This window comes from Stylophora pistillata, chromosome 7 (assembly GCF_964205215.1).
Source record: "Stylophora pistillata chromosome 7, jaStyPist1.2, whole genome shotgun sequence".
NCBI lineage: Eukaryota > Metazoa > Cnidaria > Anthozoa > Scleractinia > Pocilloporidae > Stylophora > Stylophora pistillata.
In genome coordinates this window covers 14,101,898-14,117,315 of record NC_142525.1, presented here as the reverse complement: position 1 = coordinate 14,117,315, position 15,418 = coordinate 14,101,898, and the positions used below count along the sequence as shown (strand labels likewise).

Sequence of the window (15,418 nt, the reverse complement as noted above, 5' to 3'; positions counted from 1 at the left end):
AAACTGTGGTGCTGCAATTGGCGGGCTAATTTGTTCTAGCATGTCAATAATTTCCTTGATTATAAACTTGATAAAAATCAAAATTCTGTTTTATATCAAAGCTCAAAAGTAAGATATAATGAGAAATCATCAGGCAATCAATGTCTGAACATATTTAGTGTGAAAACCAACATTTGGTCAGTAAAAAAAGAATTGGCAAACTAAGGTATTGCTCTGTAAGGTATTGGTTGGTAAAGTATTGGCAGACTATTGGTAAAGTATCGATAAAGTGTAAGCCGAGTGTTGACGAGACTAATTTGGCCAAAGCGATATTTGACTGACACTCAATCGAGGTGTTGACTGAGTGTCTGCTGAGTAGCGGTCGACATGACCAGTATGTTAATGGATGGCGTCGACCAACACTACCTACATTAAACATGATCTGATTTTATGAGATATTTTATGGCTGTTCACAAAAAAAACTTAACTTTTCTTTGTATCAATATTATCCTAATCCATTTCTAATAAAAAAGGGCAAAAAAAAGCAATAATCTTTCAACAAAACAGTCTTTCACACCACACTTCTTCCTAGTGACTTGCAATGTTTGCCCTGTGGTGATCCCAGAAATCTTTGTGCAAACATAGGGATCCGATTACTGGCTACTGATTCAATTGGTAACACACTAAACCCACAATCTAGTGCTTCGACAGACTATCATTCATGTGTTAAAATCTTAGGTTTGCGAACACCCCGTGACTTAACACTACTTTGGAACGTGCAGTTAGATGAATCACTGCTTAAACTTTGTCACTATCAATAGAATATGCCACAGCATTACTTTCTTTCGATACCCTATTTTATTGACTGCAGCAGATGAATTTATAAGTTACCAGTAGTCAATCCTTGCATTTGTGCAAAGATCTCCTGGATTGCCATGGGGGAACATTGTAAGTTGTTTCGAGGAAATGTATGGCAAATGGTTATTGCAACAGTACCTTTAAGGTTTTTAACAACACAAAATAATAGAGACGAGATGGAAAGTGTGAATTGTTGTAATATAACTGCAATCTAAAATACTCTCCTTCAGATGGTGGAAGTGTTACATGGTATCAACCTGCACCAGTGAAGACAACATCAAATCCTAATGAAGTGCTCACCCCTGGCACTCTGCTGGTTTCTGAGGGCTCTTCTGCCATTCTGACCTGGAGCTTTAGCCTGACTCAGAATTTGAGTCTAGCTGTCTTGGAGTTCAATGGGACTGGCATCGTCAGCATCAAACCAAATGGAGATGCTGATCCCATTAATGTGGGATTTAATGGTCGATTCTCCTTGTGCTTGAGTAATCAAAGCATCTCTCTTAACATCACTCAAGTCACTAAAGCTGATGATATTGCTAACGGAGAATTTGTTTGCAAATTAATTGATTGGAGAGCTGAAACTTGGAAGCGAGGCTTTCAGATCAAAGTCTTATGTAAGTTAAAAGTGTTGCTGACTGTAGTATAGTATGTTGTAATCTTGTTATGCCCTATGGGTCCAGTTTAAATCCAGGGAGACTTTAGAAGGTGTGCCTCATGCTCAACAGTTCTACATCCCCTACCTCTACAGATTTAGTCAGTTTATCAGACTACTTTTATTAATAAGTGACCAACCAAATATTGTTGTAAGTGAGACATTGAATGTTGAGTCATAACAATTTCAAAAAATCATGAACAATTGTCACAAACGGACACTACACCATCTTTGATCATTTGTGACACTTTCTGTTGATAGGCAAGCTATTCTTAAAACTTAATATGTTCAAGAATTTGGATATACATTATAAAACTAATTTACCTTTTGAATAATGTCTCAAATCAGTTACAGAAGCATGTCAGTTTCTGCTCCAAAATGCAGGGCAATGCATCTCTGTGACTTTTGCATTTCAACATTTTCATTTTAGAAGAGTATGCCCTCAGCCCCCCCCACCACCACACACACACAGGAGCAATGCCCTTTGAGCCTTGCAGGGGTGCCAAATTCACATGCCCTCCTGCTCAAAACCTCAATAAAACCCCCGAGTCAGCTATCATAGAGTTCTTTCCCAACTTACATTTATGGTAACAAAGCCTATTTCTTTAAGCATATTTCATATTTCACTATCGAATGGTTAACTATGAAATGAAAGTGTCAGAAACATTTACTAAATGACAGTTCATTAATATTTCTTCCAATGATAGATCAATTCTTCAAATCAAATTTATCTTTTTGTAGATGCTGTTTGTTAATCTGATTTGTTATTTTCCAATTTAATGTACAGATCCAGCCAAGATTGTTAAATTTCAAGATGAGTATATTGTTGGTGCAAACCAAATTGGAACTCTTAATTGTACAGCAGAAGGAAACCCTCCACCTACTTATACTTGGACTCCATGTGGCTCACGAAAATTTTGTAGCAAGAATTCAATTGATCTTTTAAATGTCTGTAATGATGTCAGCTATACCTGCAAAGTGGCCAATAGGCTTGGAAATGATTCAAAAACTGCCAATGTTTGTAAGTTACATTGTAGTCATACATTTTACAGTTGTATTGTAGCTTCACATCAGTACCAACATGGCTTTTTTTATTGGGTTCTCAGAGTTGAACCAGGTGTCGATCAGCCTGTCAGGTTGCAGAAGCTAATTATCATGCTTCTACTTTGTCTTGGTTGATATTTAACTGTTTTTGAATAGTTACATCATTAAAATATTGATGATTCAATTACTAACAAATAGAAATACAAAGAAACCAGTGCAGCAATTTGAACTTTAGGTGGCTTTATGGTGTGAATATCAAAATTGGGCAAACAAGACAGTATAACTTGGGTTTCTGAGAAAGTACAAGAAAAAAAATTTAATTGTGTTGGATTTTTTATTTGGAAAGGAGGGGGACTAATGTGCACTGAAGAATGTTGTTTTACTTCTTTCATCTCCTAGTCATTATATGCTGAGGACCTATTTTACATCAATTTTATAATGTTTTTAAAAGCAGGAGAGGCAGACACCTGATATGTACATATAGTTTATCCCCTCTACATTTACCTGATGATCTACCTGTAGTTTGTATGCAAAAGGCCAGTTTGGTATGATCGGCCGTGTTACCCTGAATTGTTTCACTTGACTTGAAGAGATTTTTTAAAACTTTTGCCACTCTGGTTAGTGCTTAAAAGAAAAGTCCAATTAATGGAGTACATGTATGTAATTAACAATGTTGCAATTAATTTTGTCATTGGGTAAATAATCACAACATTCTATCAATGAAAATAATTATTAGAAGTTGAGTAGTTCCCAGGATCACATAAGCTATGGGTAAAACACTAGATGTTCTTATAACAAGTGCCATACAGACTCCTCAATTGTCTCTGAAGTGAAATAACTTCAGAAAGAGCCTAAAGTTTTCCAATAAAAATCAATAAAAATTTTTAGTAAACCTTTTGCTAATGATTTTTTTCCCTTTGTTTTCAGACATTGGAGGAAAACTGATTAACACAACGATTACCCTCAAAGGTGAACCTTGTGAAGATGGACTAAGCAATAAATCTTCAGTAGAAGAGACATTTAAAGAACAGGTAACTTTATGTGCATATAACTTATATATTGCCTAAAAAGCCACAGTATTCATAAAAATAATATCTACTGGTATTTATTATGGGATTTTTTTTCTCACAATTAAGTTTGTGCCTGTGTTGAACTTCACTTGATTTGTTAAGTTTTTTATTATAATTGCTCTGACTTTTGGTTACTTTAGGGACAGAGAGTAATGTGCTGGCTGTATAATGATCAAAAGGAAATTCAGCTACTAGAGAGAATGTGTGTTAAAGTCAAATATACAGTGTTTCTTTATTTTCTGGGTTGCACTCTGTCTGTTAGAGTTCTTTCAAATGTTGAGCTTAAAATCTTTTCACAATCTATATTATTGTTCATTTTTGCTCTTGCTCTGTATTTAGGGAAATAATCAACTCAGTGCTTTTTTTCCAAAAAATATAAACGATGTAACAGTAAGAAGAACATTTATTCATTGAAGTGGTATTTTAAAGATACAGACTGACTAAGTTGCTCAGAGGCTGACTTTTTGCTGATTCTCACCAAAATTAACAGCCATTTTTATTTAATTAATTGGTACATGATATTGTGTCTCATCCTCATTTGTTCTTATGTAGTTGTACAATACGTGTATGTGTGGTACATTTACACTAAAATTTTTTGACAAAAATTGAAATGTTTACTTGCAGCTTATAGCTGCTTTTGCAGATAAATATGGTTACGAAGAAGTGCAGTCAATGAGTGTGAGGTATGCAAATTATTAGGTTTAAGATGATTACCAGTTGTTCACACTTCCATATTTTGAATTTAAATTCTTTTCATTTCCTTTTCTGTTTCCCAGTTCATGTCATTCTAACCCTTGGTTGTTGTCTTTCTCAAGGTGTGACAATAAAACTGTTGATCTTGCACTGAAATTCAACTCCACTACAAAGGGAAAAAATGTTATCACAACACTTATAAATGCTACACTTGAGCAAGGTGGTAAACTGGGAGAGTTCAGTGTGTCTGCTATTAAATTGAAGACATGTCCAAAAAATGTACCTGTAACATCTCCACCAGGTAAGTCTTCATAACACTTCCTATGATAGTTTTGCCAGTCAATGAATTAATGCCTTTAGCCTTTACTTGCAGTTTGAAAAATTTTTTTTGGGTTTGAAAAATGTTTTTGACGGTCACTATAGCTTGTAAAGAATTGCTACTGTAGTGGGTTTTTACACAGATCTCAAAGCGTGGTGTATGATAATAATGAAAACAATAAAACAACCAAGCCAAGCCCAAAGCAGAGCTCCAGTTAGTTTATTTTTTAGCTTTTCCCTTTACATAAACTCCTCAGCACTGGCTGTTGAAGAGGTTTTTCAAGGGGATTTAGAGGCCAGTCTGGGTGGGGAAAATTGATGGGTCTTGGACAATGTACTGGCAAACCAATCAACGCCCTTGCTAGTAAATGGTATTTTCAAGCAGCTGAAGACTTTCACTGATGTCCCTGACGTTTTGAACGGATTTTCGAGGATAGGGAATGTTTTATTCTTCAACTGTAGAGTATGATGTCAGGATCACAGATGAGATGGCTACAGATGAGATGTCTACACCACCACCTGGCAGATCCTCTGAGGGTAAGTCTTCATGTCACTCTCTAGAACTGATATGGATAGCCTCCAATAAAAACATTATGTACACACATTCTGTTTCTTGTAGCTTTTAAGAAATATGGTTCACCAACCAGGTGTGGTCGAGGTCCTTATCTTGAAACATGCTAATGTTCGTTATTATTTTTTTTTTCAGGGATGGATTGGTGGAAGATTCTCCTCATCGCGTTTGTGGTGGCAATTGGTTTTGTCTTTGTCGTTGGAATACTTTTCCGCTACTTTGGCGCGAAAAGTAAGGGCTCAAAGAGTAAGTATTGCGCATTTTAATCTAAACTGTGAATTTAGTCCAATTTCAATTAATTTTTTATTTTAGTTTTCAAAGACTAAATTAACATATTTATATACCTCGAAAAATTCATGGTCGTTATGTTATTAATTTTTTACTTGTGGATATGCGAAGCATACCTATGAGAACTATGCATTTAGAGGCGTTTAGGGGTATTTTGTGGCGTTGGTACCGCTTTACGAAGAGTGAAATCACAGTATTTTCTGCGCAATGTATCGACAAGTTCACCATAGTGTCACTTTGATTCAATTTCGGGACAGCGTTTGGCTTGAATTTTTACTGATAAGCTGTAATTGTCAGAGATATGATCAAAATTGATGTGGACAACTAGATTATAAAACCATTTCCTCGAAAGGTATTCTTAAAGGTATAAAGCAAACGAAATAATATGCTAGCAAAATCTACATGTAGCTACTGTATGTTCTCTTTTTTTACATGCTATTGTAAGAAGTCCACCCTGATGGGGGCCAAGACGTGGAGATGTGAGTGTTGTATAGTGCTAGCTAATGACTATTTTTTGTTACCGGAACGTCGAATATTTCTGTTATTTTTCGTTAATTGAGTTTTGTTTTTAAATAAGACATTAAATATACGCCTGTGACTGCCCTGACTGACCTAGGACATTTTAAGCATATTTATTTTACCCCCGTTGTTTTTTTTCCCATCTTTTTATTTATTTGTTTCACCATGTACCCGTATGTGTATGTTTATTCGTGTTTTTTTTTTTTTTTTTTTTTACTCATACGAGGTCTGAGGGAAGACTTAGGAATGGGTCAAGTCCACCTGTACAGCCACACCCAGAAAAATGCAGTGGTCGTTTAAACCACGAAGAAAAAGAAGGTAAGGTCCACCAGAATAAAATTCTAAGCCACGTAAGCTTTCCACCAATCCTCTTTTTTATGGACTCTGGCATCATTTAAAGGTTACATTTTTATTATGATAAATAACAAGCCTATTTATATCTTCGCAAGAAGTGCTGTCCAGAGAATACTCACAATTTTCTGTTTCCTTCATTTACAACTTACATTACATATGTTTTCTTTGTATCAGCGGCAGGCACAGCTGAACTTAGTGAACTGCCTGGTCGTGAAAAGAAGGCAACACTGCCACCTGTTACTGGTACAAATACTGTGTTTGTAGAGGTTAATTAGTCGAAGATGTGTGCAGCTTGTAGAGTATCTGCGATCACACGTACTGTAGATTACGTTATCGCTTTGTGAAATACGACGATTGCTATTAACCACAAAACCGAGGCGTCATCTGTAATCAATGGTTTTTCTATTCGTGGGTTGTGACGATCTCGTGTGACTGTGTTTGCCGCAAACAATATTCTCTTTACTCCGCTTTTAGTATCATTGGTAAAAAGATAAGGCATATTAAAATTATACTTGAAGTTAAATGATAGTTGTACATAGCTTATATAGTTTTTCGTAATTTAATTTTTATTTTCAACATCAACATAATTGTATTTTATTTATTTACTTATTATCTTTATTTATTTGCTCTATTTTTACGGTTGGTGTGATATTTTGATGATTTTACCGACCAAATGACATGTAAGAAGTTTGTCAAGATGTAAGTAGGCGAAAAAAGCTCTCAATAACATTCCATTTACAACATTTACAAGAAGTTCTACACAACACTCGCACTCACCTTTCCCCCCGTCTGACGCCATGTTGAAATAGTTCCGATCCATCGTCACGTGTTCGCATAATCCAATCAGGAATGGACTTCTGATTTGAACAATGATCCGCGCCTTTTTAAAACGAATACGGCTATCGGGTTCAATATTCAAAAAATCAATCCATTATTGCATTCTTGAAACGGTTAGCGGGTTCCATGTTCAAATATTCAATTCGTTATTGCGCTCCTGAAACGATTAGCGGATTCAATATCAAATAATCAAATCATTGATGTGATCCTAAGGGGTACGCTTCACTTAGTTTGACTGTAAACGGGATTTATGCTCTGGAGTAGTAGTTAATTTTAAGATAGTTTTTTGATATTTATTAAAAAGTTTGGATTTTAGTAGATTTTTTACCAGATTGTAGCCACGTTAGTCAATTCTCATTACATTTAAACTGCGTGGCATTATATCAGCTAAGCAGTGCCTACCAATTGTTACCTTAAGTAAGGACTTCGCGCAGAAAGCCTATTTTCTATTTTTCTCTGGAAATTTTCTTCCAAATTATAGACCTGTAATAGTTTTGGCTAAACGTGAGCTGGAGAGCTTTGATCGTTTAAGAGTACGCGCGTTTTCATATTATTGAGTTTTTATTGAACTTAATAAACACAAAGATGTCTCCCTCCCACCCCATGAGATTTCATTGGCATTAGCTTTTGAGCTCGAATATCTACAAAGCAACGTCACGTCCCTGCTTTTGAAGGAACAGAAATAGAATCGAATGGAAATGCGAGTCGGTGATCGCCTTTTGTTCGGAGCGAAGCTCTTACTCCGGAATTATTGTAGCCTGTTAGCTGTTTTACTTTATTCATTTATATACTCAGTCTGTAAGCCGTTTTAATAACCTGATTTACATTTACCAACGGTAGTTAAAATGATATCGTTTATATCTGCTGCAAACAGTTCTAGTCAGTGCGAGACAGTTACCCTTATCTTTCTATTTTGCGATCCATCCATGAAGAGACGAAGTGGTTCCACTTGTAATAATCTCGTGACTCTCTGCAACGTCTTGTAGAAATGGGTTTCTGTCACGCTGATACTGAAGTAGTATCGATGATTGCTTCTTTGCTGTGTAGAGACTATGCTTAATAAATGCTGATAAAATCAATTTGGATCATTTTTTTTGGTGTTGTTCAACAATCATTTTGAAGGTAAGGGATGCAAGTGCGGTGTGAAAAATTGCACTTCGAAAGTTGTTTACAAATTTCCTTTACGAGAGGTGCCCTTAATTAGAGTCGACACAACAAGTTAAGTTACTGCAAACTTAAAGCAAGAGAATCATTGGTAAATTGACGACTTCATGTCTAAGTCCTCGACGTTTGCCAAGAGCTGTTTGTCGTAAATGTTCCTGTTCATGAGTTTCTGCAAAGGAAACAATTTATTTTCTTAAATAGCGTTAAAATGGATTACCAGCAGTTTGGAGTCTAAGGAAATATTTGCTTTTAAATAGCTTCATTAGATAGCGGGCAGCGCTCGTGGGCAAGACGAAGAGAATCTCTACCCCTCTCGGGATCGCCCGCTTTGAGCCTGCGCAAGAAAAAGAGTTCTTGGCGGTGGACTTAAAAGCGTTCGTAGCTTTTGGACATTGTCGGCAACGAGGTCGCGGCAGAAGACAGTCAAAACAAAGAAAAGATTAAACGACCCTCAAGGCTATTAAGCTTAAAACACCGTTTGCCTTCTTTCTAGACTTTCGAAATAAACAATTCACTCTTGATTCTTATTAAAGAGAAATATTTTTGTTATATAATAAATCCGTTACTGACTAACCTTGCGCGGTGGACTTTTTCTCGGTCCATAAAAACACACACAAATACGGACAATATCCAGCCATCTTGACCTTAGGCTTGGTCAATATCACATATAACGAGATCTTTATTAAAAGTTAAAGAAATAAAGGCTTTTGTAGCCCGCAGTTAGTAAAGCTATTCTAGGCGGGCTACCTAAACAGACACTGTATAGGCTCTCACACATACGCACACACACACACGCAACAATGAAATAAATAAATAAATGAGCAAATAAAAATAAATAATAAATAATAGTAGTGATAATTATGTTAAAGGTTTTAACTGAGCCAGTCACACAAGGGAGTTTTTAACCGGTCAAAGAGAAAGCTAATCAGTTGATCTTCTATTAATTGTTAGAAAGCAAAGGGTCATTTAGTATTCAACCTGTTTTTTCCTTGGAATTGATAATAATAGGATGAATGAAAGTTGCATAACCTCTATCTCTTCCGCAGTGAGATGCTAGAAGATAATACTATGTTATTTGCAATTTTGACACATCAAGAGAGGACATTTAAACGGCAACAGATGCTAAATGACAGAAACAGCGCACTCAAAGAAAGCAGAAAGTCACCTTTCTTAAATGAATTGCTCAAATACGTGTTAAACGGATGCATTTACAAGGTCTCTCATTTTAGTTACCTTTCCTTGGCTAATAGATGTATTCAAGATCAAGAAACCTCTTTCTCTTTCGCTTCGCTCGTTTCAATTGTGAAATTGCTGCCTATTTCCTGCATAACTTTCACTTGGCTGACTGAAATATTTCCTCACAATATTTCTTACACTTCCTCTGAAGGCTCATATGAAGGTCACAGATGAATCCACAACTCCGATTATCTCTTTCCCCTTACAGGCGAAGGTAATTTTCATTTGACATACTGTACATAGAAAACACCTGCGAATCAAACAATCATGGTTTCTAGATTGAGATATTCGTGTGTGTGAAATATACTACGACTGCAGTGAATAAACCCACCGAGCACGGAGGATATTCAACACCCGGGTTAACATCGACTTACAGATGTTCAATGAGGATACTGACTCTAGGAGGTCTCTTTTCACATCACGTAGGTGTTGTCGTTATTACAATTGTTCCCTTTCAAACTTTCAATTTATTTCTGCAGTTCTTGCCATTTGGCAAATCATTGTTCTTTGGTATGCCATACAAAAAAAGCACTTCGAAGCTTCAACATCCCCCCACCTGCCCCCTTGGCAACCCAAGGACATTTGACCGTCGTCCATGCCAGAGGTGGGATACGTGGGTCATAATTTGAACCGAAAGTGTTAAGTCCTTTCAGTGTAATACACATGTTTTCATGAAGGAGTTTATAGGGAAAGAGCTTTCAAGAGCAAGTGGCTTACAATGACAATTTTCGCACTGTAGAATGATGCTTACAGGAGGAAAACCCAGCAGCAGCACCAAAAACTTAGGCACGACTTTGTTAAGTTCTACAACATTTGTTGATCACACAAAGAACTGCTCAATATTGGGCAGGGCATTTGAACATAATGTTGGATCAGGAGGAGGGGGGAGGAATTTGAGGGAGACAATGTAATTCCAAAAGTTCAAATGCCCCGGAGGGTGCCCGAGGGAGGGGGACGTCAATGTATATGGTAACAGTCTATTTTTGACACGTATTTTACAGTCCTATTTCAAACCATAATTTCTGATATAAATTATTTTGTATCATGCAATCTCTAAGATGTCATATTTAAGGTATGATTACCACCCTAAAAGGGGTTTTAATTAACTTGTTGTCACATTGTGATTACAGTACTCGACAGCCACTGTGACTATGCAGAGACCAATGATCATGCCCCGATCATATGCACAGCTTTACATTCTGAAATGGAGCCGGGTAATAAATGTGACTGCATTTGAATGGCTCAATATTTGTACACATAAGATATATAAATTTATTAATTCTCCAAATGACAGATTTTGCAGTAGTTGGCAAATGTATACTCTAACCTAAAATACAATTTATTAGGCTTGAAATTTAAAATATAAGGCAAACAAATTAAGACACACCTTATATGACTACACTTATTACATCACCCCAATCCCTTACATCAGTGGTTACTGTGCTTGTCAATTTCTTTCCATCAGCAACTGTTAACATGTAGATTATCAAGGTAGCAGGATCACTAGGACTGATATCAAATTGTCCCTGACATGCTGGAAATAATATAACAGCTCCAGATAAAGCTTTAGTCCCAATTGTGTCATGGGCATGGGTTTTCCAAGACACACAAATAAGTGATTCATCAGATAAGGTGAAGTCCCATGCCAAATGTAACTGATCAGGGGATCCACAATCTAGCTCTTGGACTGTTCTTTGAACTGAGGTGTCTGTATTGCTGAGTGGGCCACCTTGAGATGAGGGAAGAGTCCATGTGATGAATGCTTCTACAGTAAAGTAGTTAACACATGCATACTGAGTTCGTGCTCATGAATTAAAAAACTTCAAGGGCATGAGGTTTTGAATGTGCATCAAGTTTTACACATTAGAAAGCATTTACCGGCTACAAGAAACAGGTTTAAAGGAGAAATTTGAACAATATTGTATACAATGTGATAAACTTAGAGTTCAGATCTTAAACAAAATACAAACTGGCATTTTTAAAAGTCATTATGTAGTTTGTCTTGGCACAGAAAATAAAAGAATTAATTTAATTAATTTAATCTTAATTAATTGTAATTAATTTAATCTAATTTAATTAATTTAAATTAAACTGCAAAGGCACAAGCACAGTCCTCTTTAATCCTAATCATTCAAAAATACACCTAATTTACAGGACAAGAATGACAAGAATGATTATAAATTTACAATCTGATTGATGGGCACCTATGGGCATGATAGATCAATCAGGGTACCCCAAATTTACATCTGGTCAGTAATTAGAAGTAACAATGTCAAAACAATCAAAACATGCTCACAATGACAAGATTTTAGGGTAATTAAATGGGTAATTATAGTAATTCTTTATTTTAATGTGGCACCACACTTAGCTACAAGCTACTTTCCAGGAGGCCCACAATAAACAACAGAAACAAATAATTCAAATGGAAAATAAATTGTTAAGAATCCCAACTGGCCGCAGGCAAACCAGTGGGCTATTTACCAGTGTGGCCGAGGATTTGAACTCAGAGCTACCATGAAACAAATCCGGGTAGTGGTCAGAACGGGACTTGAACCCAAGAGCAGCAGATTGCAAGCCCGACGTGCTGACCACTCAGTCCTGCTGCCTCCCCTACATACATACATGTATACATAAACTTTATCTAATACATAATGAGCCAATATCTTTGAGCTGAAACTGCATAAAAAAGTAATATATAAATATTTATATTTTACAATAAAAATCTGGGATAAAATATTGGAAAACATTACATGACATTTCAACATTTCCAGAATGTCATTATCAAGTGAGAATGAAATAACAAAACTAATATATAGATAGATGAGAAAATGAATAAATTTAGAGTCATTGAGAGTCCAACAAAGAGCTTTGCCTTAATGGAGTCGCTCTGGGTGTTTAAATCTGGTCTTGGAGCCAGCATCCCGTTTAAAGATCAAACCTCAGCGAACTCAGTTAAAAAGCAGATGCGGGATCTCAGTTCTAAAATTGGGAATGATGTATGACCAGTATTCATCAGCAAGAAATTTGAGCATGATCTTAAGCTTAAAGAAATCAAGCCACCTATTGTAAATCAACACAGCGTTGTTTATTGTGATAAATGTGATTTGCGCGATTCAAATTATGTCGGATGTACGACACACCATCTATTTCAATGCATTGCTGATCATTGATATTCTGCCATTGGTCATCATCTGAAAGATGCTCATGGGAACGTTAACTTACTCAGTGAGAGCCAATTTAGGGTGCTTAAAAAATGCAGCATGAAATGGCATTCCCTGGTCAACGAAATGTTGTACATAAGAACAATAAGACCTAATTTAAACAACCAGTGCGACTCCGTTAAGGCTAAGCTCTTTGTTTCTCAATGACTCTCAATTTATTCATTTTCTCATCTATATATATGGTTGTAGTTCAATTTTATCCTTGGTGCAAATTTTATTTTCCTTTGTTCTTGGTCATATTAATGCATGATAATGAGTTTGAAACATAGGAAAATAAAATTTGCACCAAGGATAAAATTGAACTACAACATATATCTCACTTTTGTTATTTTATTCTCACTTGATAATGACATTCTGGAAACCTTGAAACCCCGTGTAATATGTTTCCCAATATTTCATCGCAGATTTTTATTGTAAAATGTTTAAACAAATCTTTACTTATTCAAATATTTATATGATAATATAATTATATAAAAATAAACATAATGACAATAATGAGAATAATAATAATAAACACATAAAAGTAAAGAAAAGAAATATTATTTACAATTCTTAATCTTAGGTTTAAGTATGTCAGGCAAAAAAAGAATCTACACAAGGGCAACATCCAGTATTTTAGTTTTAAAGTCTACAGAGAAAGTAGTAAGAAAAAATTCCAGCAGTGCAGTCCACTGCTTGGCTGAAAAGTAAGAAAAGGAGTTAAGACCATAGGTAGTTGTTTTAGTTAATATTACTTTACATGTACTTGGTATAAGAAATTATACTATCCTCTAAAAATCTAAAACTTTATGGTATTGAAAAAATTGATATTAATGAAATTAAAGGAACATGTCGATACATCAACATTTATTTGGTGAATTGTGGTAAGGTTAACTAAAGTTGACATTTTGAAACCTGTACCTCACTTTAGATCTTTAAATTGACGGCTTCTCCATTTCTTGAACTGCGCAACCACATTTCAAAGTAGGTTATTAAAAACTAAACTGCAGAGCAACCCACTAAGATAAACAATTATTTCAATTCAGATATAAATCGGTGAATCATAAGCGCTCAGTTATCTTGACGGCTTCACTCTTAGCAAATTGTTCACGGCATGAGTAAAGATTCCTACCAACTGCCAGAAAAGACTGCTGGACATTGGAAAGAACACCTCAGCAGATCACGCAACAACAGCTTCATAATTTCCAAACATCAGAGGTCCATCAATCAGAGATTCCCAACAGAAAATGGACAGGATGTGTGATGTGAACTACTGCACTTTGTGTCTCTTTTGTCACAGCTGTGTTTGAGGGTCCAGCTCTTGGTTTTTAGCGTTAAGAGTAGTCGTAATTTTGGCGGGTGAGCGCTCAGTATTAATATGTTGAAAACCACAGCTGCCATATTTGATTTTTTCAGCTGCGGAAGGCTGGGGAGAGATAGAAATTTTAGGCCTCACGGAAAGGTACCCCACCCATGGAAACCGTAACCCCATGAAAATATCAGACATGCGCAGATTACATTACTTTGTAGCACTGTGTGAGAAAAGGAACGCGGGCTCGTGCCGTGAGTTGTTTACATCTAAGTTACAGATTTTTGTTAATTAATCGCCGGCCGACTCGCCGACGATGAGACCTGATGGCACGTAAAAGAGCTCACGGCAGCCAGTTTTCTTGCAAAAATCAGCCACCAGTCAAAAAGAAGCCGAGAAAATATGTGAATTATTCCGAAGAAATAAAAAAAAACAGCATTGCAGTGCAAGTGTGCAGCTTTTTAAGTGCATGAAGAAAAACCCGATCGACTCGAGAGAGAGTGTAAGGGTTTGAGGTCCGAAAACGCCAATCTAAAAGGAACAGTCAAAACCCTAAGACGCAGTCTAGGTAAGTGTTTTAAGGAGGAAATGGAAACGAAAACACTCGCAAATGTCTACGAATACTACTGCAGATTGTCTGAGCAACCAATTACGGTGACTGATTTTCATTCCCATTCTGAATTTTCGCCGGTTGCAACTTGCGCGATCGTAGTTGACACCACTTTTAAATGGTTTGAATCATAAACCGATAACACTCCCACCAAACAGAAGCGGAAAAAAAACCCTCTCGAATGTTAAGATAGAGTGGTCGATATGGCCGCATGGTTAGTAATAAAATTTACAGGCAAGATAATTTTTCGGTCAGCAAATCATAACGACGCGAATCTTTATGTGTCATACAGTATCGAGAGTAACTAAACATGCCTCATTGATAGGATTTCTAATCGGATATTTTTACTTTGTATTCTTTGTTTCCATACTCTATCATGTGAAATCCGTGAGTTACACTTGACTAATTTCAATTGTCACCTTTTCATAATTTCAGTATTTGTAAAAGGAAGGAACATCCAATTGGAAAAGGACGTGTTGAGGCTCCAAATTCAACTCAAAAAGTGTCAAAAAAAACTTACGTCTACTGAAAAAAAAGAAAAACAAGTCAGCAACAAGTTAAGAGGGAAAAGATCTGCTTCCTCAAAACTGAAAAAGAAATTGCAGGGGAACAATGAGTTTGTCAAAAAGGGATATCCTCTTGGGGAGACATTTGCACATGGTAACAATGGATACAACCAAAGAACTTTGATGTTTATGGCTTGTGTCAGATACATG

General features: G+C 36.2%; 1 protein-coding gene and 1 long non-coding RNA gene across 6 annotated transcripts in view; one reads left to right on the top strand and one right to left on the bottom strand.

Annotated features, from left to right (window-relative positions):
* LOC111345735 (uncharacterized) overlaps positions 1-8,262 on the top strand; it is a 10,345-nt gene extending 2,083 nt beyond the window's left edge. For 2 of the 5 annotated variants that reach the window (XM_088727823.1, XM_088727827.1), the window contains exons 2-11: positions 1,068-1,451; positions 2,277-2,510; positions 3,461-3,564; positions 4,228-4,286; positions 4,419-4,597; positions 5,077-5,151; positions 5,321-5,431; positions 5,919-5,952; positions 6,219-6,310; positions 6,521-8,262. In XM_088727823.1, the coding sequence (XP_088583949.1) occupies positions 1,068-1,451; positions 2,277-2,510; positions 3,461-3,564; positions 4,228-4,286; positions 4,419-4,597; positions 5,077-5,151; positions 5,321-5,431; positions 5,919-5,952; positions 6,219-6,310; positions 6,521-6,621 (1,373 nt within the window). In that variant the 3' untranslated portion in view covers positions 6,622-8,262. The remainder of the gene's footprint in view (positions 1-1,067; positions 1,452-2,276; positions 2,511-3,460; positions 3,565-4,227; positions 4,287-4,418; positions 4,598-5,076; positions 5,152-5,320; positions 5,432-5,918; positions 5,953-6,218; positions 6,311-6,520) is intronic. The other 3 variants (XM_088727826.1, XM_088727824.1, XM_088727825.1) reach the window with 3 other exon arrangements.
* A 2,569-nt stretch (positions 8,263-10,831) lies between these two features.
* Positions 10,832-15,413, bottom strand: LOC148726743 (uncharacterized). The gene is made up of 2 exons (XR_015989764.1): positions 13,705-15,413; positions 10,832-11,348 (listed from the first exon to the last, which is right to left on the bottom strand). It is a non-coding gene; the product is annotated as an uncharacterized LOC148726743 (long non-coding RNA).
* Positions 15,414-15,418: the final 5 nt, after the last annotated feature.